At 37.4% G+C, this 27,487-nt stretch overlaps 3 protein-coding genes across 8 annotated transcripts in view; 2 read left to right on the top strand and 1 right to left on the bottom strand.

The window, feature by feature from the left end:
* The window catches only part of MAP3K13 (mitogen-activated protein kinase kinase kinase 13), a 61,646-nt gene extending 48,594 nt beyond the window's left edge, over positions 1 to 13,052 (top strand). For 4 of the 5 annotated variants that reach the window (XM_007420630.4, XM_025166451.2, XM_088132416.1 and 1 more), the window contains 4 exons: positions 743 to 1,466; positions 1,701 to 1,771; positions 4,889 to 5,186; positions 8,213 to 13,052. In XM_007420630.4, the coding sequence (XP_007420692.1) occupies positions 743 to 1,466; positions 1,701 to 1,771; positions 4,889 to 5,186; positions 8,213 to 8,314 (1,195 nt within the window). In that variant the 3' untranslated portion in view covers positions 8,315 to 13,052. The remainder of the gene's footprint in view (positions 1 to 742; positions 1,467 to 1,700; positions 1,772 to 4,888; positions 5,187 to 8,212) is intronic. The other variant, XM_088132418.1, reaches the window with a different exon arrangement.
* Positions 13,053 to 13,193: 141 nt separating this feature from the next.
* On the bottom strand, positions 13,194 to 24,620 carry TMEM41A (transmembrane protein 41A). Its single transcript, XM_007420631.4, has 5 exons — positions 24,319 to 24,620; positions 20,380 to 20,533; positions 18,768 to 18,929; positions 17,551 to 17,689; positions 13,194 to 15,445 (listed from the first exon to the last, which is right to left on the bottom strand). Exons 1-5 carry the CDS (start codon positions 24,417 to 24,419, stop codon positions 15,261 to 15,263), a joined length of 741 nt encoding a protein of 246 aa, XP_007420693.2. The 5' UTR covers positions 24,420 to 24,620; the 3' UTR covers positions 13,194 to 15,260.
* A 712-nt stretch (positions 24,621 to 25,332) lies between these two features.
* Positions 25,333 to 27,487, top strand: part of SENP2 (SUMO specific peptidase 2) — a 28,226-nt gene continuing 26,071 nt past the window's right edge. For both annotated transcript variants that reach the window (XM_007420632.4, XM_088132424.1), the window contains exons 1-2: positions 25,333 to 25,474; positions 26,570 to 26,625. In XM_007420632.4, the coding sequence (XP_007420694.1) occupies positions 25,365 to 25,474; positions 26,570 to 26,625 (166 nt within the window). In that variant the 5' untranslated portion in view covers positions 25,333 to 25,364. The remainder of the gene's footprint in view (positions 25,475 to 26,569; positions 26,626 to 27,487) is intronic.

The raw sequence follows: 27,487 nt of genomic DNA, 5'->3' as shown, positions 1-27,487 counted from the left end.
AGAAACAGCTTAGCTACGATCAAGAGAAATGGGAGGCACCTGAGCTAAATTTCAAATGTTGTTGCAAAGCGTCTGAATACTTACGCCAATGTGATATTTCAGTTTTTCCTTTTTAATAAATTTACAGACATTTCTAAAATTCTGTTTTCACTTTGTCATTATGGGGTACTGAGTGTAGATTAATGAGAAAAAAAATGAATTTGAACGATTGTAGTATCAGGCTGCAACATAACAAAATTGAAAAAAGTGAAGAGGGTCTGAATACTTTCTGAATGCACTGTATATTACAGGTTGTGATCACTTACCGACTGCAATTGAGACAGGCAACTCTGTCGCTAAGTAACATAGTCATAAAGTGACAAGTCACATGACCATGTCCAACTTACGACATCAGTTCTGGCTGCGGTCATTAAGCAAATCACTGTGGGTTGTTAAGCGCAACGTCACATGACTGCGATTTGTGACTGCCTGCCAGCTTCCCCATTGACTTTGCTTGTTGGAAGCCAGCTGTGAAGGTCGCAAATGGCGATCATGTGACTATGGGATAGTGTGACTATCATAAATACTCACCGGTTGCCAAGAGCCCAAATCGTGATTGCGTGACTGCAGGGATGCTTTGATGGCTGCATTTTTGAGGACCAGTCATAAGTCTCCTTGCCATCGTAACTTCAAATGGTCACTGAATGAGTGGTCTGTAAGCAAGGACTACCTGCAATTTGAATGGAATTGCATTCTTTTCCAGGCCTGACTTGCTGAGGGCTGATGGCATATCCAGCACTGAAGTGGCACCTAGCGGCTCTCCTCTCTCAGGGAGTCCCAAAATGACAACACTTAGTAGCAAGGGACGTTACCGCAGCAAACCACGCCATCGGCGAGGAAATAGCAAAGGCAGCTACAGTGATTTTACAGGAGTCTTAAAAAATCAGCCAGCACAGGATGACTTGGGTCAACCAACTCACCATCATCACCATCATTCCCATCATCATGATAATTACCTTCGACTTAACATACATGGACAAGATATAGCCAGTTGTGCTAACAACCTACGATATTTTGGTCCTGCTGCTGCCCTACGCAGCCCTCTTAGTAATCATGCCCAACGGAGAATGTCTGGCTCTAGCCCTGATCTTATCTCTGCTGCTATGGAAGCTGATTCAAGGAGAAATCTAGAGATAGAGAAAGATGGGGAGAGCAAAGCTGATCATTGGGAATGTTGTAAAACAGGCACCTATAGTCTCTGTCCACAATGCAGACTGGGAGAAAATGATGCAAATCAACAACAATCACTTGATCCAGAGCTGGAACAGCCTGCAAGACCATTGTATGATTCAGTGTATGCAAATATGGAGTTTCCTGCAAAGAATAAAGAAGGTGAATTCAGCAGCCACAGGTCAGTGTCTCCTCTTGGCTCTTCTCATCTAGCAAGCACTCCAGGACTGCTGGGTAAAACTCGATCCATTCCGAAGGTAAGGTCTTCAGAATTCTTGAAAGAATAAACTTGTTTACATTTTTTTCTGTTTTCTCATTCACACTGTTTTCTTAATCATACTGTTTCAAGGTTTTATAGTTTTTGCTGACTAGAACGAAATTTAGAGACTTTTCTTCCTGAAAATTGTATATTTATGAGGCTTACTTTTTAATTGGAATCTGCATATTTGCAAATATTTGGCAAATAACATTGCCTTTTGCTGCCCCACTAGAGTGGTGATGATTCTTCAGAAGAAGAAGAAGGAGAAGTAGATAGTGAAGTGGAATTTCCACGGAGACAGAGGTAGAACAACCCATTCTGACTTTTTCCTAATTATTTAATCAGCAATTCATTTAGGGAATGTTCATATGATTTAATTTCATTTCCACATAAAGAAAACTTTGCGTCTGACATTATTAGCTAGGTTTTTCATCCAAAGAGTTACTTGTCCATCTGTATACCAGAAACAAAGTATATAGGATATAAGGATAACATCATGGTCAAATGTGTGTATTATATTGGACCAAGGATGCCTGGCTAGTAAGAGGCAGATACAATACTACTTGCTTCTTTTAGCAGCAAACTGTTACATATCAGTGTTGCATACCACAGGACCTCACTGACCTCACTCATAAGCCCTGAAATATGACTAGTGGCGAATGGACATGAAAATAAAAATTACAGTTTAATACTATGTGCAAACTAACCACTATGAATAAATGTTCAGATGAGATCATGGGGAAAGATCTTTCTACCAGGCCTACCAATATGTACATGTATAAGCTACCCTAAGAAAAGGAACTGCTTGGAAAGTACTACTTTTTGGCATCAAAGGCTTATTACCTATAACTGCAAAGGCTTTCAAATTTATATTTGTATGGGATACCTTTCATTTTAAAGACAGTCTCGTATTAAAGAATAAAAATAATAAGAGACAAATGAAAAACAAGGAATGTTTATGTAAAATGTAGGACTTTGCCAGGCTGTTTTTTAAAAATTTCATAGCTTTTCTCTTGTAACTTGTTCTTTTGGTTTTTTCACTATACTTTCCTAAGTATTTTCAGAATATCACATACATTACAATGGATTTCATATCATAATTTTAGAAGGAGCGTGACAGTTAGGTGCAGTAGTACAAAACAAAGTTGTACATAATGGCTTACATTCAAAACATTCCAAACTTGAAATACTCTCTTTCCAGCTTCAATCATTTCAAGTCTGAAACATTGTTTTTGCTTGAAACAGGGCTGTTTTGAATCTGATGGTTGGAACAACGCATTTCAAACTTGAACTACAGAGATTCAGGCCCAAAGTATTTCAGGTTCAAAATGTTTTGGATGCTGTAGTAGAAAAGATAAACTTTACTTATATGTGCACAACTTTTTCCAGTCGAGGACCACACTTGGCCTTTGAGTTACCTGTGGTTGGCCACACTCCAAAAAGTATGATTTGATTTGCATTTAAACATAATTATTTATCTATTATTTTAAAAGTTTTGTATGGCCATCCATCTTAAAACAACTCTGGGCAGTTCACAGCAATAAAACTATAAAAACATATAAAAACTAAAAACCTGGCTCCTCAGTCCACCTCCCAGGGTGCCCCAACAACTCTCTGTAGGGTCCACTACTCTATTCCAGTGCTTGGATAAAGAGCCAGGTTTTAAAGGCCTTCCAGAAGGCTAAAAGGATGGGGGCCTGCTGGATTGCTGGGGGGAGTGTATTCCATAAGGTAGCAGCAGCCACATAAAAGGCACGCTTCCTAGGTCTCACTAGATGGCAGTGTTTCAGGGAAAGGACCAGGAGCGTGCACATCCTATCTGATTTAGTGGGACGGGCAGATATCCTCAGGGAAATCAAAGATAATTCTGGTGGTTATTCTCCCGGCATCTATTTGATAGTTATTGCTTTTTTTCACATTAACAGTTATAATTTGGTAATTTTGAGAGTCCTGTAGGGTATGCATTCAAAGGTTTTATGGGATGTATGTGGACCTGTGGCCCCAGGTTCTGCACTTTCAGTTTAAATAATCTTTAGCAGATACTAAGAATTATTGTATCTGCTGTTAATGTTCTGTCTCTTAATGGAAGAGTATAGAGCTGGATATGACAAAATTTGGAGGAAGAAGGTAAATGAATTTTGGGAGATGAAAAATGACTTTAGGAGATTATGGGTATTAATATATCCAGGTTTCTGCAACAGAAAATAACATCAGGTAGGTGAAAATTGTTATCTAAATACCAATCTGGATATAAAGTTTAGAGCAGGTTATGATTAAGCTTCATCCATATCAAAATATATACATGTATAGCATGTAATAATGAGAATGGAGAACATAGTAAGTTCTGTGATTAATTCGGGCCTAGATATGACAAAGTTTTCTTTGTCAAGATAGTGAATACATTGATTCTAAGGGAGTGGACTCTGTATTGGGGAAAAATGGACAAAAGAAGCAAAAGTTACTGATTTGTAAAAGTTACAAAACATGTATTGTTACCTGATACATTGTTTTTGTGCATTTGATGTGTATATATCAGAAAATTCTTTGCATATACTACAAAACTTCAGGCTAATGTGTTCAAAGGTTTTGTGTCATGGGACTCATTTCAACATAAAGAAAAACCCTCTTTTATGGCATGTTGAACATCCCATAAATTTGAATGATTTCTGAGACAAAGGTAATATAAAAAATGAAAGTTCAGATTTATTATCCTAAAGTCTTTAGGAATAATGATTAACTTATTATTTTACTGACATATAAAGTGGTAATTATTTTTCACTGCAGTCATTTGATAAAGCTGTTGCTTCTAAAATTAGTTGACTTAATGAAGTTTCCTGACCGTTGTCTCTCCATTGCCCTTCCTGATCCTTTGAGCTCAACTGAGCAATGTGGAATGGCACCTGTGGATGGGAGAATTGTGCAAAATTGGATATATAGCCATTTGATTTTAGTATTCTCTCCTTCCCAGATCTCCCCCCTTTCCTCATAGTTTAGGAGGATCTCTGAAAATGATTTTCAGGGGTGCAGCTGGCTGCAGGTCAAAGAAGATATGGGCAGTTTTCCTTTGTGAACTTCTTTAGATTTATTTACCTTAAACCTTATCTTTGTCAATTCTGTATCATACCAGTAAGAATAAAGAGTGTATTTTGCTGTAGGATAGTTTCCAACTTATTTAGAATATTTCACAATTATTAAAAAATGGGAGTAAGACTGTTATGAAACAGAATGTGCATTCTTCAAGAAAAGGAAGAGCTGTAATTAATTAAATTTTTATGCATAATAGTTTTGAAATTATATATAATATGTATTTTTTCAGAATGTCAAATTTGGCCTTGTACTTGCCATTTGATCTGCATATATATAAAATCAATTGTGTGCAGCCTTTGAATCAAAGCTAACTAATACGTTATGGATTTGCAGGCCACATCGTTGCATTAGTAGTTGCCAGTCCTATTCAACCTTTAGCTCCGAGAACCTCTCTGTATCTGATGGGGAAGAGGGCAATACCAGTGACCATTCTAACAGTCTGGATGAGCTGGCTAATAGGCGGGAAGATCAGTTGGCTGAGAAGTTCGACGACATGCTGTCACAGACTCCAGAAATTCCCATTGAGATATCTACCCAGTCTGATGGACTTTCAGATAAGGAGAGTGCTGTACGCAGGGTGAAAACACAGATGTCACTTGGCAAATTGTGTCCAGAGGATCATGGTTATGAGGTTAGAAACACTGTCTCTTCTCTGTTTAGGAATATTAAACATTATTTAATTGTTCTGAAATCAGGTCTGCCAACCAGTTAAGGCTGGGGTGACCTATATGTACTCCTGAAATGAATTTTTTATAATCTGTCACCATTAACCATACTTGCTATAGCTTATGGGAGATAGAGTTCAGCAACATCTGGAAAACTCCAGGTTCCCTGTGTTTAAATAAATAATTTTACTTGATCACCTACCTGCCTCTTAAATGATTTTATTAATGTCTTGGCTTAGATCCTAAAATAAACTAACCTTAGGAAGTTCATAGAAGTAACTTTCCCCATTCCCTGCAGTCATTTGCAGCATGTAAAAAGCTTTTCCAGATGATCAGAGGGTTTTTTGAACATTATTGGATAGAAAGCAGGGGGATAATGGGGGAAACAGGAAATAAATTTTTGATTTCTTGATTTTATAAACTTTATTACATTTCAATAAAGAATAAAATATAAGAAAATTAAGAGAGAAAAGAAGACAAAGAGAGAAAAGATCAGAAAAGAAATACAAGAAGAGAAAAAATAGGAAAAGAAAAAAAAGAGGTAACTTCCAACTTTCTTTGGCTTAGGCATAGATATATAATACATTCACCTCTTGCTCTAATGTTTAAAATGATACAAAATAAATCTATCTCAATAAAAGATATTAGAAAAACTAATACAAAGTATTTTTGTAATTCTAAAATATATCAGTTATCAAAATGTTGATTTCTATGACTTAGTTATCACAGGATCCAAGCCTGATTATGGGCCAGTCTTCTTTATCCTTACAGCCTCTCTCTTAAACCCACAATGCTCAGGACTGACTTTCCAGGGTGGCTATTACCAGACACCCATGACTACACTGGTGAGGTGGGGATGAAAAACTTCCTTTTAGTGAACTTCCTCAACTTATCTGCCTTAGGATCCAAATCATTACATTTAAACAGATTTTATATTACTAAACTTTCCTTGAAGGGTTTTAATCTCTTGAAGGAATTGTAAACTATCAGTTAGTTTAAAAATAATCTTTCTATTAAGATACCTAAATCAAATAGTTTGGGTAATTAATAATTTAATTTTTCGGGAAAACAAATCCAATACAAAAATATATAGAAAAAAATAATAAACATAATTATGAAGATAAAAAGCCAGCAGGATGGGGAGGTTAGCATATTTGTGGCACTGACTGGCAATGTAACAACTTAATAGAAATTCTGGAAATATTGTATTGTTAAGCAACTGATGGCCTAGCACTGATTGTTTGATCAGAGTCACAGATAGTTAAGTGTTAGGTGCATAGTGAAATATCTGCCTAATGTGAAGGTTACAAATATTAAATGTTGTCTAAATAACCCAGTAGTACTGAGGTAGAGACTGTATTCATGGTGCACAACAGCAATAATGATATGGGGAAATCACTTATTCAAAATAATTATATACCACTGCCTAAAATTTAAAAGCAAAAGAAGCTGTCTAAGAAGCTTGAAACTGGGAAGTTACATGCAGGGTTACCTAGATATGGGAAGTGGAGACGTATCAAGTAGATGTGATTCTAGTGCAAGAAGAAAGACTGTAGATTTATATAAGGCTATACAAATAGATGGACTTTATATAGTCAAAACAAAGCCATATTGTTGGGACAACATAAAAAAGTTGGCAGAATCATATTTGCTTTTAAAAATTTGAGAGAAAGCCAGTGTAGGAGTGTTGAGGTAGAAAAAGAGCAGTCATTTTTGATTAGCCAAGAGGAGATGGAGTAGAAATAGGCTGAGACCATAGTAAACATGATTTCCATTGAAAAAGGTCAGAGGACCATAGCAGTAATTGCATATGATAGAGGTGCATACACACCATGTATGTGTATGCTGATGCTAGAAACCTCTCAGTCAACATGGGAGAATTGGAGGCCTTAGTGTTAAGAAAGAACATAGTTATAGTAAGCATATTATAAACCTGATGGAATGGAAAGAACCAATGAAATGTGGTCTACATTTTCTACTCTATAGGAAGAATATGAAATGTGTCATGGAGCATTAACATGCTTTTTAATACTATTTTATACACAAAAAAGAATCCTAAGAAGTTAGATCTTGTTATAGAATTGCTAAGATATACTAGGTCAGTGAAATAATGAATACTATTTTTCTATTAGCAAATTTGCTTAACATAATCTCAAGTTGGAGAAGGAATTCAGAGTGGGATCTGTTCTCCTGTTAGCATTCCCATGCCTTTTAGCTAGCTTCTCCATTTTACAAAATGCAGTTATCTGCTCCTGAGTCTTTAATAGGCATCTCTGCCTTGGACTAAGCACCTGAACCTTTGAATCTGACAGATTATCAGTGGGTATGGATAATCTAGGTCCTGAGGACTTGCTGGTTCTATAAAAGCCAGAATGGGGTCACTGGCTTCAGCAGTGCTAGAATCTCTACAAACAGGACTGCTGCTACCAGGTGCCTCTGGCTCCACTCCTTCCCCATCCTTCTCATCCTAGTTTTCCTCCAGTGGGGTCATAACAACCTATGATAGCATTTCTTGTCACATTCTCTGCACAAGTAGGGAACCTGGGATTCTTCACATAAGGTTGATCGGTGGTGCACAGCAGTCCCAAACTACAAAATCAATGCTGGGGGGTCCTGGAGTTTAACATTTCTTGTTATCCTTTTTACTAAAGGGACTTGAAAGCAGATTTTTTTTTAAATTCATGCTGTTCTGCTAGAAAACAAGAATGCTACCTAGCTGCTGCTATTATTACCATTATTATTTTATTCATAACATAACCATTTTATGCATAACTTGACTTTCACATTCATAATCCATTGAAAAGATGACATGTGATATACAGTTCCTGGGATAGAATGGTAAGTGCAGGTTTCAGTGCTGTGTACAACTGCATTTTTCAAAGTCTTGTGTATATTCTTTAGCTTGCATAGAAGGGAACCATTTTGATAAAAATATTGTATATCTGAAATGCCAATAAATAATTTGAATTGCTTCTATTGCTTTGTAATACAGAATCCTGGAGAGTTTGGAAACTCAGGTGGTGAATCTTCAGAAGAGGACTGTTCTGATGCGACTGTAAGAACCAGTAAAGTCTGCAGCTCTGCAACCTTGTAATGATAAATCTCTTTTACCTTCATTAATCTGATCAACTGGCATTTTGATTCCACTCAGAAAAAAACTTTTTTCATTCCATCTCTGAGAAGTTGCTTCTCCACCCCATCAACTAAATGATCTGCAATAACTTGAATCTTTGGAGAAATGTTCTGATGAATTGGTTTCTCAATGAGCATTTCAATCACGAATGGCAGGGATGTATTTTATTGAATAATTGAACTATTGTATCATATTTTTGGCATTTTAACACTTTTTACTGAGTAAGATGATCAGTATCCATAGACAAAATAATTGGTTACAAAAATGGAGAGAAGTCTGAAACAGAATTTTTTTGAACCTTAGACAGCATATATAGACAGGATAGGATTTGATGTTGCTACTTGGACATAGACTAGGCCATATGGCTCTGAAGGGCTGACAGTTTAAAAACACAGCAACTTAATTGATCTCAGTAAAGCAGTGCATGAGATAATTTGTGAGCAAAAAGTCATCTGTATAACCAGTGTAACTTTCAACAGAAAGTATTCACATTCCTGGGAAACAGTATCTGAGATGCTGTTCCCCAGCATATGAAAATGAAAACTAATTGTTTTCATTTTTTAATGTATTGTTAGTTCATTGCAACATCTTACAACTGCATTTACAGCTTCTCTCCAGCATTTTTTATCATCACTATGCTACTGTAAGGACAGCAGATAAAGTATTGAAAGGTTGATGGATAGATGTACATGCTGTTTTGCTCTGTTAGCTTGTTCTCTTTATAGTTTGCCTTTTATTTGGCTCCTTCAATTAAAAACAAATGTATCAAATTAATGCTGAAGAACTCACATGCCATGGAAGATATATTCTACATATCCTGAAGACTTTCCTGAAAGAAGAAATTAAAATTTTTCCCACTACAGCTGGAATGGTTGTGTGTGGACCAAGCTAGAGGAATAGTCCAGCCTGGACCACACAATTGGTCTTTCCACTGTTTGACTAATATGGTTTGGATAGGGGAGTACTGGTCACTTATCAGGCTTGATGGAAAGTTACAGAACTTTTTAAAAAGTGGCAATTAGTGAGAATGCTCTTTGTGTCGGGTTTGAAGGAATCTTAAGTCATAATTCTATTGTGGATTCTGGACTAGTACTCCTTTTTCTTTTTTGCAAATACAGTTTACTATTCACTGTATTTCTTAAAATTGAAATGTTCAAGAAGAGCAAAACAAGCAACACTAAAAATCTGGTTTTAGAATCAAAGTGTTAATCATAATCTTTGCTTCTCATCATGTTGTCTAAAGAATGACATTGAGAAAGAAAGTCTGTTTGCAAGTGTAGCAGGATTTAAGATAGTGAGTAGCAATTGCACCCTTCACCCCATCTGCAGAATGAAAGGCAAGCATGGGTTGATATTGTGCTGCTGTTTGTTTACATTTGATTTGATATGATATGATTTTTTAAAATTAATAGCCTAGTGACAAAATGTAGGAAAATTCTTTACTAATATTGAAGAACAGTATTGTATGAGTTAAATTATTCCATACTTTCAAAATTCTGTAGCTGGACTACATGAATCATAAATTATGTCATTATTTATTATAATTTCTGTAGATTAATGATAGGACTTGTTGCACTGCAACATGTCAGTCCTACTTCAGCTATGCTGTGGCCTGTACCCCAGGAGGAAAAGTAACCAAAGTGTTTTACATATAATGCAATTTAATAATCTTGTATAGGCCACACTGGTTTTGCTAAATTGCAGCAGTCTGTGGGAAACAAACATGGCATAGTCTGATAAAAATTGCATGTGCCGTGAATATAAAATATGTAAGAAACAAATTATATGATGCTTCAGCATGCATTAGGTTCCCTGTTGCAGTCCATAACACTGTGAGATATTATCAGATTGAAATATAAAAGAAAACAGACCTGCTCACTTGAAGTGGCATCTCCTGCTAAAATCAGAGATTCCTCAAGCTTTATATCAAACTGAACTGAGTTCTGCCTATTCTGAACAAAATTATTTCTGGCATCTCATGTATTCTTTGCCTATTTTCCTGGGGAGGAACTACTTTTTTAAGAGGAACCTATATGCTGTTGATACCACACTCCCCATAAATGCCATTCCAACTATATATGGGCCAAACTGTGGAGGAAAACTGCTGCATCTGCCAAGTTTATGGCAGATCCCTAATTCAGACATGTTATTTGGTGCTTGATCTTGGCATTTTTAAAACTGGCAGGAACAACTATCATGCAGGCTTCATGTATTTCTCTGTTGAAGTTCACTCAGTCTTTCATAAACACTCTGGAAAACCTGTCTTATTAACATAGTAGCACTTTATGTGTCTGCAATATAGGGTTAATCTCTGAACCAACAAATATCTGCTTTGCAAGTAGTGTTAGCAATAAAGACACATCCACCCTATGGTTTCAGGTTGGAGTTTAACAGCCCATGGATAGCTATGTCTTTGGAAAAGTTCCTTTTTTAAAAAATAGCAAGATGAGAGAATGTGTCAGGATTGACAAAATGCTGCATGCTTTTCCCCTGATACGAAGCATTTGGGATTGTTATCTCAGTGCTAACTTTGCCCCACTATTTCTTCTCTGAGGAGTTCCATAGTAATGCCTTGCCACCCTGGACAAAGAATACAGTAGTGTAGAACTATCAACTTGGCAGGCAAAAATTATCTGGGATCTTCGGTAAAGGGTTTTCTTGTTATCCTTTAATTGCAGGTATTGAGCCTGGAATCTTATGCATGCAAAGCATGTGTTTTACCAATAAAGTAGTTTCTCCCCAGAAGAAGTCTCTACATTAGTGGAGAATGCGTCTGATTTAATTATCTTTGTTGTGTCTGGTAGACATTGGTTGTTTCTTTTTAGTATTTGCACTTATCCTGGATCTGCAGATGACACGCTGCACAATGTAATTCTTCAAGAGACTATTTTATGATTCAAGAAATAATTAGGATGAGTATCCAGTAGGGTTTTCAAGGTCTTACACTCTCCTGCTAATGTATATCCTGTGTTTCTCATTACATCGAAGAGAAAAAGTGTTTTAACTTGCCCATACCCAAAGAGCACTACTTATTAGGAGACGTTGGTTTAAGAAGCAGAATGATATGGGGGGTCCTAAGAATGTGGTGTAATACCCAGCAGCTTGTTTTAGGTGTGTCTAACATTTGTTACTAATCAGTTTTCAAACATTCCAAATAACTAGATATTCACGGTTTAAGTTATTGAATACAACGAAAGGATTCCTCTAGATACCCTTTTTATCAAATTATACTGAAAAGTTTGTTCAGTTGTGAACAAGTAGAAAAAGAAGTTTGAAACTGAAATTTTAATCATAACAAGTATAATCACCTCATCTTTTCCAGTTCAGTTTTACAATTTATCAGTTCTAACTTCAGGGCATTCCCGAAAGCGCAAATTTATTTTTTGCAAATTACAAATATTTTAAAAAATATCTCACAATTGCAAAAGGATCCAAATTAGGTAGTGTTATTGCTGATAATAGTTAAACTGACAGCTGGGCTACATGTTATAATCATTGTGGGCATACAGTCAATACAATAAGTTCTCCTACTATAAAGTTAGGTATATATACCATATGTGATGATGTTTTGAGATACTAAGGAAGAAAGATAGCACATCATGCAATAGTTATTTTCAATAATGATGTAGCCTGGCTCTAAACAGACACATTGCTTGTTGTGTTATTACAACAGTGCTGTACATGTTCTGCTTCAAGGAGGATAGAATTACTAATTTTAAACTTTGGATGTTGACAAATCTACTTTAAATATTGGTCCAACATATATAAATAGTTGATGTTCTAGAATATGCTGGTTACATTTTTAAGGCTTTCTTTTAAATGTGAGGATTAAACATTTTTTAATGTGGAAACATTCTCAGGTGACTTTGGGCATTTTGAAAAGCCTGCTCTATTCTGCAGGTCCAATAAAAAAAGTACTATTTTTGTTTCTGGAACAGTGCTCCACAGCACTAAACATTAAGAGATGCGATCAGAACTATGGGAACTGATACTAAGAAACAGAGAATATTAACTCTCCTCTTTCCTTGGAAGCAAGTGTTGTGTTTACTGGAAGAAAAGGGAGCCACCATGTTGTTTCACATATTATATTGAGTTTTCATTCATAGAGCCAGCTAGCACAAGAAATGGTGCAGTCTTGTAATAGGAAAGGGAAATAGTACTGTTTTTGTATTAATTCTTTGATAGAATCTTACAGATTACAAAGGAATAGCAGAATCTAGATTTAGTTCTTAGATTAAACTTTTCAAACCAAAAGCCATAAATCAAATCATTTAATTTAGTTTATGACACAGTATTGCCATGTGTGAATTAGTGTGTTTTCTTGCTGTGTTATGACTGTTCTGTACAAGGGCATTACAATATTGTAACTACCTGATTAAGGGGTTGACAGTAGCACAGCATAAGAATAAGCAATGCAAACCAGAGATAGCTTTTGATTGAAAAGGCTTCTTTGGCATATTTTCATGATTCTTATACTGTATTCTTACTTGCTGGGTCCAATATGGTAGTCGGTATGTTGGCTAATGGTTCGTGGAAATTATTACGTTTATATGTCATACAAAATTATAATTTTATCTTCTGTGCTGTCTTTCTCCCTACTTTGAGGCAAACTTGATTTCTTTTTGTATTGAACAGTGTATAACAATTGGGAACAAATCTGACTATCAAATAGATGCATGGAATAAAAGCCAGTGTACCTCATCATGTGTTTACAGGCTCATATGTCAAGTGTGTGTGCAGCTTCAATTTTGAACATAAGTGTATGACTCAAAAAGTATAGTTGTGCCTACTCAAAATGATCCCTTTTTCTTTACACTACAGTTATAGTTTTCAAGCTGTAAGGAGACAGTTTGCTGACAAACTGCCTGCCTGTCTGTCTGTCAGCATATTCTGTATAGTAAGTGCCATATAAATGCAGGCCTTGACATTTCAAACTTTCACCTCGGTTAAGTGTGTCTGTTGCTACTAAAGGACAACATGGATGTGAATATAATTCTTGTTCCTCTCTATAGCCCCTCTTGTAAGGAGTATTTATTATAATATCAGCCTACTAATGCTGTCTCCTGAGGATACACCGAGAATACCAAAATGTCAGCCTTACAACATAATATAGATGGAGCTAAATTAAGCCTTCTGCATGCTGGCCTGCTGTTTCTTGCTGAAGGAAAAGATAAGCACCTGGAAATGAAGTCTGAGCGGTGTTTTTTCTTCATTATTTGGCATGTACAGTTGAAAGGAGGTAGCCGATGAAGGCCTGGTTATAACAAAACACCAGCATATATATACTGTCTCATATGGCATTATGTGAAGGCATTTCATCAAACTACCAACTGTTTTCACTACCATTTATCCAATAAATATGTCTATAAAGTAAACAGGCTACATGAATAGTTTTCACTACCTTTTACCTGGCAAGAAGTATTATTAAAAAAGAAAAAATAGGGTGCTTAAGACAACTGCTGCTCAGACTAATGCAAATCACTGTTCCTCTCAGTTACAACTTGCCACAGTATATTTGTCAGATCTTCTTTTATTACTGTTTTTTTGGCATACAGCATGTACAAAGAATCAGTAGCTGCCATCCTGAGAAGTTTGCTATGAAGGCTGACATATTTAATACAACACTAACACTTGGTTAGAGGATAGCAGAGACCCACCTCAAATAAACTAGAGGAATTTTCACAGAAAATCCAATAGCTGATACTGAAACTTCTGCTTGCTTTGATTTCTGAAATGGCAAGCTGAGGTCACTGCAGACATCAGGCAAAAAAGGACTTGTCTTACCTTTTTTGTTAACATCTAGTCTTCTATGCAATTCTTTTTTCCAATGCAGAAAGGACCAAACAAGGCTCTTTCCTGCTTTCTGAAGCTGCAGCCTGACCCAGAGACAAGTTTCTTATTGAGCAAGACCAAGGCCATTTTCAAACAGGAAATTCAGAGGAAAATGGCAAAATGGTAGCTGTTAACTAACACTTGGATTAAGAACAATGGCCACATTCTTAAGAGGATTTTCCCAGCTCTGAAACGTTGGACTGAACAAACTAGCCATATAACAATTTCAATTATTATATTCAAAGTATGTTCTTTTCTGCTCAATACAACGTAATTTTGTAAAGGTAAAGATTTTGCTTTGAAATCTGAAGAATGCAATTTTCCATGAGGCATATTACTACCAAGAACATTATAGTATTTCAACAAGTATTTAACATGAAGTCTTCTAGATTTCCCACAGTCACTTCATGTTAACTTATACTGGAAATCATAAAGAAAAGAAGATATTTATTAAACATTTTACTATTTGGAAAGACAAGATAAGCCATTCCTGCATGTCTGCAGTTGTAAGACTTTTCTTCTTTGTGATGTCCCAACAAATGAAAAGGAAATAATACAAAATTTAACTGCATTTCTTGAGGAAACACAATTCATGTATCAGTGCCATTATTCAGTCAAATCAATACGTGGTCCAGATACTGCATTTCAACTGCTTCATGTGCAACCACTTGCTGTTCATCTAGCAAGCAATTTCAGGCTTACTTCCTCACCGATGCTAAGATTTAGATTTCCTTAAAATTTATAGCCTCTAATACCTCAAATCAGTGAATGCAAGTCCATTTGGTCCCCCAAATTCTGGATTCTGGATAAATTGGATCACAAGTAACTATAAAGTGGGACATACCAGTCTCAGCTCTTTTTTTAAAACAGTATTTTTAAAAGACTCATCTTTATACATTTCCAAAAGAAGATGCCTAAGGTAGTGGTAAGGAATCCAAAGTTCAATGACAACAGAACTGCTGGTTCAAAAAAATTTGTTCAATTCTCCCTTAAATAGAATTCCACAGTATTTGACATCTATTCATGGGTCGCCTATTCAGTTGTATCTTCTTCCATTCAGCAAGTGAATTTTCTGCTAACTTTTGTCTACTTTGAGATGTTCCTGACTGAATTTCTTAATAAGAGTCCCAGGAATTAATGCCATCATGGCTATAGCCAACATCTTGGATAAATTACTCCAGGAGAAAATGTTATCCAGGGAAGATATCTGTGAAAGTACTGAGCCTGTCTGGACACAGATAAAATTATAGGGAGTCAGTCCTGTAAGAGAAACAGGAGAATTCTACGATTAGGAAAACGTCTATATCTTATAAACTCTGGATAAGTTCTAGCCTGCAAAAAGAAAAAAGGCTTGAATATGCAAATGGCGGGGGGGGGAACAGATCTGAGCATCAAAGGAAAAAAGCCATAAAAGAAATTTACAAGGGTCAGTGGAGAAAATAAAGTACAGTGGTACCTCGGGATACGAACTTAATCCGTTCCGTGACTCTGGGCGTATCCCGAGTTGGTCGTAACCCAACGCAAATTTCCCCATAGGGTTCAATGTAAATCCGGTTAATCTGTTCCGCCCTCCGAATTTGGTCTCACCCCGAAGCAAATTTTCCCATAAGGTTCAATGTAATTACCGTTAATCCGTTCTGGCGTCCGCAGACCACGCGTCAGGCGGGAGAACGGCCGGGTGCGGTGCAGCGGGAGAACGGGCGCGGCGGGGCGGGAGAACGGCCAGGCGCTGTGCGGCGGGAGAATGGCCAGGCGCTGCGCCGCGCAGCAGGAAAACGGCCGGGCGCTGCACAGTGGGAAAATGGCCGCGGACCACGTGTCAGGGGCGGAAAAATGGCCGCGGACCACGTGTCAGGGCGGAAAAATGGCCGTACCCCGAGGCGGAGTTCACACATCGAGGTAAATTTTTGCAGCCGGAGCTGGTCGTAACCCGAAAAGTTCGTTAGTAGAGGCATTCGTATCCCGAGGTACCACTGTATCTGCAAGTTTGATGTAGTAACTCAATTTCTCCATTAATGAACAAGCTGGAATGTTCTGCTTACCTGCATAATTATTTGTCATTTTTTTCCAGGAACAGTTTGTATAACCTGGTTTAACATCTTAAATTACAATGTAATAAATACTCCTGATGAAGTTTTTCTTTAATTACCTTAAAGAGGATTCTTAAAGTTATGGCATTAACTTGGAGATACTTTTCAGTTTTCACAATAAAAAGTAATATATTCAACAAAAAAAATTGGGGGTTTTTTGTCAGCGCTTTCTGACAAAATATAAGACCATAGAAAAAATAAGGAAGTTCTTGCTATGTGATTCATAAATTACTTACATATTTGCTTTTCTGAAGTTTAATAAAAACTTATGTAAAAAAAAAAAATCCAAGGTGCATTAATTAGGCATGCCTGTGAGGGAATGAAGCTGGGGTTGTTGTCTGCATTTGGGAAAAGCAGCTGTAGCCAGGCAGAAATGCTTCCCACCCTCATTTTCCTAAGGATCAGCTCAGCTCATGCTTTTTGTCAAAGATCAATAAAAGTTTATAGCTCCAGAAACTTGAGAGGAGATGGGCTCATTCATTCACTCATCCCCTCCATTCACACCATTTACTCACAAGCATCCACACCGGCATTCCAGTTGTCTGGCTAATTGAGCCACACCCTGGTGTTTCAAGGAACATGCTGATGTCTGTAGGCAGCCTCGCCCCACCCAGGTCCTTAGCTTACAAAACTGGTTGTGTAGGAGAAAAGGATAAGATGACAGCAAGCAGATGAGGAAGCAGGAAGTGACATCTGGGAATGTGCAGCTATTACAGACAAGCAAGAAGGCCTATCAGTCAACTGCCAAGACCACGAACTACATTAAGCAGCCCATTGTGGTGTGATTCCTGCCTGGAGCTTGGTAGCAACCAGAAGAGGAGCAACCGTGCTGAGGCAGCATCTAACCCCAACGAGTGCAAGAACTTCTGGAGGGAGGCAAAGGTTGTGTGCCACTTTACAAACTTTAAGACTTTTATTCGTTATAATGACTAACCATCAAAGACTTATTTTCATGGCTACAACAACTTGCAAAGCCTAGGAGAGTGGAGTTAACCCAGGACAACAGCCTATTGTTAGGAAAGGTGTGTGCTACAATAAAGTATTTTGTAAAGTTATCTTCTATGCTATGATGTGTGCAGTCCTTGGAAAACCATCCTCACAATGCCTCCAAATATCATGCTGCAATCTACTGAATAGCCAAAAAAATAATCCATTGAATTTGAATAACAGGAAGAATGGAAGAAGCAAGCAAATAACTGTTATCATGCAAAAGTGAAGAAAGACAAAATAATACGCTAAATAATATGGATGTAAATGTGCTTCTTTTGTTCTTACCTATGAGAACAGAGAAGAAGAACTGAGTAACATGGATGTTCAAGACTGGAGATGCAAGATTCAAAAACCAATTTGGAGTCATGGGGAACAGCCTCAGAAATAACAAGAAGAAGAACAAGGAATGTCTATTTTCTTCTACCTGTCAAAGGAACCCCCACCAAAAAAGATAAAATCAAACATGATCAAATTGCTTTCTTCCCCGCCTGCTTTTTTTTCCCCCAAAAGGTTGTACTGTGATACAAATAAGTTCTAGATTATATTCAATCAGGCAACTGATTATTTATCACCTCCTGTGTTCTTTTAAGGAACGGATCTACAGCAGAATGGGGGTGAGGGAAGGATACTGTATTTCTGCTAATTCTCCCTTCCCTTTTGAAATCTGAGGAGCCTGAGGAAAGACAGTGAAGGGAGGAAGAATGCCTGAAAACTGCCTTCTGCCTTTTAAAAGCAGTTCTTTTTCTGTATCTTGGACCCATCTATGACTAGAAGGAGTTCCTGAATGTGGACGACTAGTTAGGATCTAAGACTAGACAGACATTCTCCACTGGCATAAACAATATAAAGAAATAGTTCACTTGTGGAGGGCTATAGTTACCATGGTGTTCTTATTTATGTTCTATTGGTTAGGTACAGGCCCATACTAGCAAAAAGCATCTACTATAGGTCTAGGCAGCAATTTTAGTGCACACGCCTTAAAGAAATTATCTTTTCCTGGCTTACTGTAGATAATTGCACAGTCTTAGGAAAAAAGTTTGATTTAAAGAGGCACCTACAGGGGCCATGTTTGTGGCCCAATGCCCTCTGAATCATTTTTTTTTACCTTCTAATCTGGATTATTAATCACTTTCTAATTTGGATTGTTAAAATCTCACAAAACTATGTAACTCACTCATGAAGGAATATTTTTAAAATTTCAGTCAATGCATGTTAAATCACTAGCAGTAAACTTTTGTCATCTAGGATTTAGTCACAGAAGCATGGCGAGCTGCCTTCTGCCGAGCTAGATCACTGAGCCAGCTAGCTTGGTATTTTGTCTAATGACTAGCAGCAGGTCTTCAAGCTTTCAGACAGGATGCTTTCCTTGCAGTGCCAGGAATTGAGCCTGGGACATTCTAGGTACAACATATATATACAATTGAGCTATGATTCTTATTTATTACTCAGTCTTAACATGTTTCATACTGATTAAAATTTAATTGTAATTAGCATTTTCTTACCTTCCTCTGAAGCATGGTAACTTTATCAGGAAAATAGTAGGTAACAAAGTTTTTCCCAAAAATATTGGACAGTCCATAGCAACATGTAGCACCCACAGAAGTCAAAGCAGAACATAACAGAAGTCCCATCCATGGTCCAAAGAGAGCCCCAGCAAGGATGTTCTGTTAGAGCAAAACTAGATAGTGATCCAGTCCATTAAAAACTGTGGGGAAAGCATTAAGGACTTTATGAACCATAAAAATATAAGAACAGCCCTGCCTGCTCAATTCAGTGGTCCATTTAGTTCATCATTGTATTAATGACAGTGGTCAGTGATGTCTCTGCAAAATCCATAAACAGGGTATAAAACACAGGTGTTTGCTGCTCTCCAGTTACTATAATACACAGTATTACAAATCCAAATGCTCAATTATACAACTGTCCACCAAGAATTTTTCTACTCTGTCCGTCAATAAAAGGATCAGGTTATCATCCATCCATCCATCCATCCATCCATCCATCCATCCATCCATCCATCCATCCATCCATCCATCCATCCCAGCTAACGCAAAAGACACTGGGTGGGTTACATCAGGTTAAAATGATAAATAGAGCAATAGAAATAATTTACAATTATAACAAACAACAATAATAAACCAATTCTACCCCAAGATAGAGGCCAATAGAATGTAGCTTGGATTGAAGCCATGGTGATGAGGAGGAAGAATAATGAGGATGAATTATTTTTATGATTCATCAGAAATCCTACTCTGTGGCAAACAGGGCTTGTTTCTTTGCCTCTGTTGTGTATACTTAGACTAGGCTGGAAAGATTATGACTAGCAGCTACTTTTTTAATCCTTGCCACCTTCTGGCAGGGAAGTGATTGGTGCTTCCTTGAGCATGGGATATGTTCCTGATTGCTTAAAAGAGACACTTATAAAATATATACTGAAAAATATATACTCTCTCTCAGTCCAACCCAACTCACAGGGTGGTTGTTGTGGGAAAAACAGGAGGCAGGAGCATTATGTATGTTTGCAGCACTAAGTTATATATAAAAAAGGGCAGGATTGTTATTATTATTATTATTATTATTATTATTACTACTATTACTATTATTATTTTCATTAATACTGACATTTCAGCAAGATGGAAAATTTATTTATAAGAGTGATACAGCTGCCCATATTGTAACCACAACCCTGGGCAGCTCACAAGCAATAAAAATAGCACTCCCAGCCCCCCCAAATCACAATAAAAACTCATGGCACCCTAAGGCAACGCTCTCCCACATATCAACATACCATCTTGTATCCTCAAGGGATGTTCCTGTGAATGGTCAAAAAAATATTCACATTTCTAGAGCACTAAGGATTTGTACATGAAGTTACAATGTACCCTAGAAAGAGTTCTATAAAACTAGTGACAAGAATATTTGCTTTGTGTGAAATGGGCAGCTATATAAATGTGACAAATAAAGAAAATAAATAAATAAATAAATTGAATGAATGAATGAATGAATGAGTGTATGGAAGGATGAATGGTATATCTAACAATACAACTATAGGAATAATTTTTTTAGTAACATGCTACAAAACCAATCTATGAGATTTGTGACATATATACATACCAGAAAGCTAGAGCCAGGTATGGCAAAACTTTGTTTGTATAGGTAAGCACTGCAGAACAGCAGAATCACATATGCATGGTGCTCCTTATTGTAGTACTGTAGAAACTCTGCAAGCTCTTGTAGTTCCTCTAGATCTGAAGGGAATTTTAATGACCTGATAAAGAAAGAACATAATCAGTTAAGTTGCAAATTATGTTTCCATTCAAAAGGAGGATCACAGGATAATTATGAGATTAGCCTTGAAGATTAGCAGGCTTATTGCAACATGGAGCTTTCACAAGAAATAAATCAATTTGACCTTACCAATGTTGTAATAACATTTGGTTTTCCTATTGCTTAATATACTTACAGTAGTTGGGTTTTTTTTTAAGAGGTTAAAAGGAAACACCAAATCAAAAGTCATCTTAATTCTTTTTTTAGAAACAAAATATTAACATTTTTGCCACTATTTTAGTTCAGACAAGATAAATGAATCTGTAATAATAAAAGTATTTGCAGGACTAGAAAAGGAGGAGTATGAAAAGATAGGAGAATGGATCTTGTGATGGAAACAAGCAGCTATAAACATATTGGAAGTATACAATCACTGAAATACATTTGCTCAAGCTAGTAGAAAATCAAGCAATAGGTAATGTTAAACTTTATAAACTTGAAAATAGACCAAAACTCCAGTTGAAGTTGTCCTATTAACGCTGGCAATAAAGACCAGAATTTCCAATGATCTTTTATAACACTCTCTCTCTGCATCCTTCACTAAAAAGCTAAAACTTTGTCTCCAAATCAGTCTAAGCAAATTATTTGACACCCTTACTACAATTTAAATGTAAAAAAAAAAAAAAACGCTCTATACATTTGCCAGGTCCATGCCACAAAGGTCACAGTTGTGTCATTAAACAATGTGCTCTTCCTTTAACTGTGGCCACACAATTAGTCATGCCATATATTAATTGTTTCATTTCAACAAGCCCTAATACTTGTAAGAACAGCTTTACTGGACCAGGCCAAGGTCCATCTTAGTCCAGCATTTTCTTTCTTACAGTGGCCAATTAGATGCCTCTGGTATGCTTGGAAGCAGGAGATAGTTCTCTCACACTACTGTTTTCCTGCCACTGGTATATGAACACATGCTCCCCCCAGCATGGACATAACATTGAATCTTTACGACCAACAGCTTATGATAGAACAGTTCTCCATGGATCTATCTAGAACCTTTTTAAAAACATCCAATAGCCACCACATATCTTATGATAATGAATCCCACAGGCAAATTATATGTTGTGTGAAGAATTTCTCCCTTTGGTCTATTTTAAATATTCATCCAATCAGTTTAATTCAATGACTCCTAGTATTTTAAGAGAAAAAAAACCCTCTCCAGTTCAACAATGCCAAATATTCTAGTTTTTTTTCTCTAGGAAAGTGGTTCAACCCCCTGATTATTTGTATTGGGATTCTATGATTAAACAATGCCATCTATCAGGACCCCGGAAGTGTGCCTGCTTTCTGGAATGAGGTCCCCCCTCCCGAGATTCTAATGGCGTTTTGAAGGACCTTGGACACATGGCTCTTGGCCCAGGCCTTTGGCAAGTGTGATTGAAGCTTCCTTTTCTTTGTTCCTATCTGAGTAGGTTATCTTTGCCATCTTTGCTCTTTTTTATTTAATGTTGTTTTCTTGTTTTAATTTTTTTAACATTTTGTAAACCGTCCAGAGATACTGGGAATCAGGTTACATATACATTTAATAAATAAATTTGTTTGCATTCTTTTGCACTTCTTCCAGCTCTTTTAAATTCTTTTTCAAGAGTGGCAATCAGAACAATGTACAATATTTATATATCATAAATTTGTACAAGTATATAACAATCTTGGCAGTTTTATTTTCAGTTCCTTTCTAATACTCTACTATGGAATTTGCCTTTCTCATAGTTTCTGCCCACCAAGTCAGCATCTGAATTATGCTATCCACTATGAGCTCAGTATCTTTTACCAGGTTAGTTACAGATAGCACAATCCCCATTAGAGTATGGATGAAGTTAGTATGTTTTGTCCCAGTGAGCCCAATTTACACTTACTTAAATTGAACCGCATTTGCCATTTGGTTGACTATCCAGTCAGTTTAAAGAGATTCTTCTGGAGCTCTTCATTTTTTATTTTTATCTCCTTGAGTTACCTTAGAAACATTTGCCATCTTGGCCAGATCACTGCTTACTCCTGGGTCAGGAACATCTATAAACAAGTTAAAAAGCACTGGCCCCTTCCAACACAGAACTCCACTTCTCATTTTCCTCCATTCAAAAAACTGTCCATTTATTCTTTTTAACAAGCTAGAAATCCATAAAAAAAACCCAAAACCAGATTGTCTTATCTCACATCCACTAAGTTTACTTGAGCTTTTGATGAAGGGCTTTGTCAATGTTTTTTTTTGAAAATCCAGGTATTTAAATACAAAACGGGAATGTTTTTATGCTGTGGCTAAACACAGAGCCATTAGGGTAGTGGGTGAATGTGCAATATCAAGCAAACATGCTATTAAGTTAAAAGATGATAAATTAAAATACATAGTGCCATACACATGACATCAATCAAATGCAGTAAATTACAATTACATTTTATTCCACTGAGCTTTTAACTAATAGGATAGCAACAGCACAGGTTGTATTTTTTTTCACAATGATCTGAATTTCAAATGAGGATTTAAAATGGAAAATAAGAGATTTACATTAGTTCTCAACAATCTTAGTTGAAATAAATTTCTACAATTTCATAATTACAATCTTAATTACAAGACACTTGCTGGTTTGGGAATTTAGAACAGAATGGCAGTGAACTCTAATCTCTGGAGCACCATGAACTACTACTTAGCTTTGATTTTGTGGCTGCTGGTAGTTTGATAATGATTTAAACTACACTACATAAAACCTACAGAAACAGGGAAACAAAACTGATTTTCTCAGATAAAGTGAATAAAACACCAAGATTATTTCATTCTCACTATATTTATTGCTCTGCCAGACTTTACCTATTTCTTTTAAATTACTTAGGAAAGATGTTGGCTGGTGGTTAGATATGCTGTTTTTTATTCAGTGCTTCTAGAGGGGAAGCTTGCTGTTGCTAGTAGGTAGAGCAAGCAACAATAGGACATCTGAAATAATGTGAAACCAACAGGGAAGAGATGGTGCACTTCTAAACCTAATTCTTATTGTGCAATCACTCTCCCCCCATGGAATGTTATGGAACCAGATGATGAAATTTTCTATCTGTAATCTTTTCCACAGAAAATGGGTAAAGGAGGTAAGATTCATTAGCAGTGAAATACTTACATGACGTCTCTTAAACTATAACACTAGGGGCCATCTTGCTGGATAAATCAAACTAAGCCCCCTTAAAGTTGAACAGACTATGGCAAAAGCATTTTAGAATCAGCTTAGAGGAAGTCTGTTGCCTACAAACACAAGGCAGAAGCATATATCGCGGTGCAATCACTCAATCGCCTTCCTACAAACAAAAGTATCTTTCAGAGCACTCGAAAGTCAGGTAATTTATCAGATACTCGACAGGCCCGTCAAATCACTGCAGACAAAGGCGCTATTGCGATTAGGTTTCATAACAACTCCGGAGTCCTCAGCAGCAGCTGCACACCTGAAACTGCGCCTGCGAACATTTCGGTGGCGATGTATTTTCCGGTCGGCTCACTGTCAGCAGGCACTATCAGCAAAAATCCAGAGTCTCGGCTTTTGAAACAGGAGACTGCGATTCATCGTGAACCGAGAGACCGCGCAGAACTCAACCGCCGGCGGGCGCTAAAGCAAGACTCGCTTGCTCTCCTCCGTGCGGTTCGGGACGCGGGTGCCCGGCATCCGAATCCGAAGAGGCGGGCAATTCCCAGCTGCTGCTCCATCCAGCCACAACGACCCCGAAATAAAGAGGGGACAGCCAACTCACCCGCTTCCCGCGCGCGGCCCCTCAGGCAGCCGAGCAGATAGCAAATAAAGGCCCGACGTGGCCGTTCCCAGGACCAGCAAGAAGCCCACCAACGACCGCATCGCTGGCGCTCATAGGGACACCAAGAGGACGAGACGCAGGAACTAAAGGCAACGGCCGATGAACTAAGTACTCACTCTCCGGCGAGTGACACAATATCTCCTTCCTTCCATAGATTAAATAAATGGCGAAACTTCCTGTAGAAAGGACACCTACAGAAGCTCGGTCGGGTCCACCGCTATTCTTTATGGTAGCGTTTCTTAACTTCAACAACTTTTATGATGTGTGGACTTCAACTCCTAGAATTAAAGTTGCTGAAGTTGAGAAACCCTGCTTTACGGCGTCGCGCTTTCGACATTTTTATAGTGAAAACAATTTACTGTAATCCAAATGGATATTAAAGCTTGGGGTGTCGTATTCTACTTGTGCTCACCTTCGCCCAGACACATACAGCTGCACCTGGGCTAATCTCGGGAAAAGTTTTTAGTTGTATTGCTGTTGGTTTTATGCTGTTTTATTTTATTGGTTGCAGGCGCCATTAATAAATGAATGAATGAATGAATGAAAGTGAGCAGGGTCGGATCTGCTTAACCTATGGTTCCTCTCTGAGCATTAGGGTTGCCGAAAAGAACAGACACCTAAAGACGCGGATTACGTTAAGCCATGGTTTAATCATGAAATTTCAAACAATAGCTTAATGCACATAGCTCCCAAACCAGTTATATTCAATCAGAATGCGGTTTGGCTTTGGCCTAGCAAGTCACGTTGAGGGTGCCTGATTGCTTGCCTGATGTAGGCGAAGTAAGCTGAAACGACTTGAAGTTCCGTCCGAGCTGTCAGAATAAGGCCAGTCGCGGGTCGAGCAATCTCAACTGCGCGGACCGAGGGGGAACGGTTAAAAAAGGCCTCTCTTCATCTCAGTGGTAGGAGGAGGGCTTTCGCTATTGACTACGCGCCGGCCCGTGATTTGTGACGTATTTCCGGCCTGGCCGCGGAGGCTGAGGCCTATGTACAAATGGGTCTCTGAGACTCTGTGGTCTTGGTTATTCTCCCCTTCCTCTTGTCATCGGGATGTGGAGCCTTCCTTCCCTCGACCGCGGAAGAGACGGTATCACAGGTGAGAGTGCGAAATCACCCCAGGGCTGTAGGCTAGTCTCGGCAATCGAAAAGCTTCCCGGAAAGAGGCAACGGCAAAATGCTTCCGTGATGCTGCACAGAAAAGCTCATTGACTTTGGTGTGAGTCGAGAGAGACTTAACGTAAGCGGAGAAGGATCTGAATGCCTGCATGGTAGCCCGAGCTAGAGTTGAAGTGGGCGTCACATCAGCTCCCTTCAGCCTTGACTTCCTGGGTCTTCCCTTCCTCTCGACGCATTCGCTTTTCCTTCATATATTGTTTTGCAATTAGATCCATATTTATTCCCTCAGAGAATGGGAAAATACTGGCTGGATGATGAGGTCTCCAAACAGAGAGTCTGGTAGCACCTTTTCCAGCTAACATTTTTATTAAAAGGCGTGAGAGTTTGTGAGCTGCAGCTCACTTCATCAGATGTGTAGAATTACTAAACTGAGGTAAGATTTAAATTGGGATGGGGGGGAGGAATAGAATAGAATAGAATAGAATAGAATAGAATAGAATAGAATAGAATAGAATAGAATAGAATACTTTATTAGCCAAGTATAAGACATACGAGGAATTTGACTTCGGTGCAAAAAACTTTCAGTGTGTTTGCATAGCATCAGGAAATAAGGAATAATAAAAAGTAATAACATTATATACTAAAACTATGCAGTCAGAGAATTGGAGGAAGAATAATACTATGGCTATTGACTAATAGCTTCTCCTTTTAAAAATGAATATATTATCCAACATATTTTCACATTTAACAGAGCATTATCAGTCACATCTTAGGATGTTTATGCAGATGCAGGATACATATGAAAGAGATTAGGAAAAAATAGTATCAGGGCATTTGGAAATCTCAAAGCAACTATTTTGGAAAAATTCTTAACATGATTTAAACATGCTTATAATTATTTTTGCTGTAGGGTACTAATGAATTATTTTATGAATATCGCAGATCATATAATGTCCCAGTTATCGATGTAGAGAATTTTTTTAAAAAATAACATGAGCATTTAATTTATAGTTATGCGAAACAATTCTTTAGTCAGCACTACTGTTCCTTAAACAGATTTTTTTTTTCTCCTTAGTTCTCAGTCATATGTAGAAGGGCCTGATCAGGAGCAAGCAAAAAGGCAAAAACTTGGTAATGCCTATCACTCACTTCTTCTGGTGTTTGTTTGTTTTGTTTGGGGTAGGTTGTTTTGAAGGATAATTCCTGAGAACTATCTGTCATGACTGAAGTATAACTTCATAGATATTTGAAAGTATTCTATTCTTCCTTGCCCACAGAAATTTCATATATATTTCAAGAGCAAATTGTGATAATTAGCAGATTATGAAAAATGTTTTGAACTAAAATGAATAATTTTCAACTCACCAAACTTATTCTGATGCTGCCCAACCATCCTGGAAATGTTTCAAGCTCAAAACAGTGTTGTTTCAAACTTAGAACATTTCCTGAGTGTTTGGAACAGTGCTGGAACGCTTTTGGAAAGGTGACAGCAACTACTTTTGAACTCCAAACAGTTGGTTTCAATATATTTTGTACAACCTGAGTAATAACTAATTTGTTAACATCTAAAGCCATCAGTAATGGAGGACTACTTTACTGCACGTAAGAAATATTGCTATACAATCATAGGAAGCTGATGCATAATTTGGTTAGAACATAAAGCAAATTTATTAAAATAATGTCCACATAGGGAGATTGCCTTATCTTGTAAATGGAAGTGGAACAGCAAGGGAGTAAAATATTGAATAGCAATCAAGCAATATAATACAAAAGACATCTACTGAAGTAACACCAAATTGGAATAGTAGGATTGGTGCAAGCAGAAGCATTCCAAGAAAAGTGAGGTTAAATCTCCCTTTCTCTGAATATGAACAGCAGGACTTATAAAACTTGTCTATTTAGGAAAAGACAAGCCTGTTCTAAAACCACACAAGTATCTACTGGTCCAAATCCTTACTGAAGGATTTTAACAATAAGCAGCAGCATCCATTGC

Source organism: Python bivittatus, unplaced genomic scaffold (genome assembly GCF_059951505.1).
Source record: "Python bivittatus isolate LINGU-HERP-01145 unplaced genomic scaffold, Pbiv_v1 ctg000980_np1212, whole genome shotgun sequence".
Taxonomy (NCBI): Eukaryota; Metazoa; Chordata; class Lepidosauria; order Squamata; family Pythonidae; genus Python; species Python bivittatus.
Note: the sequence above shows the minus strand (reverse complement) of the source record. Positions and strands in the feature narration are given on the sequence as shown.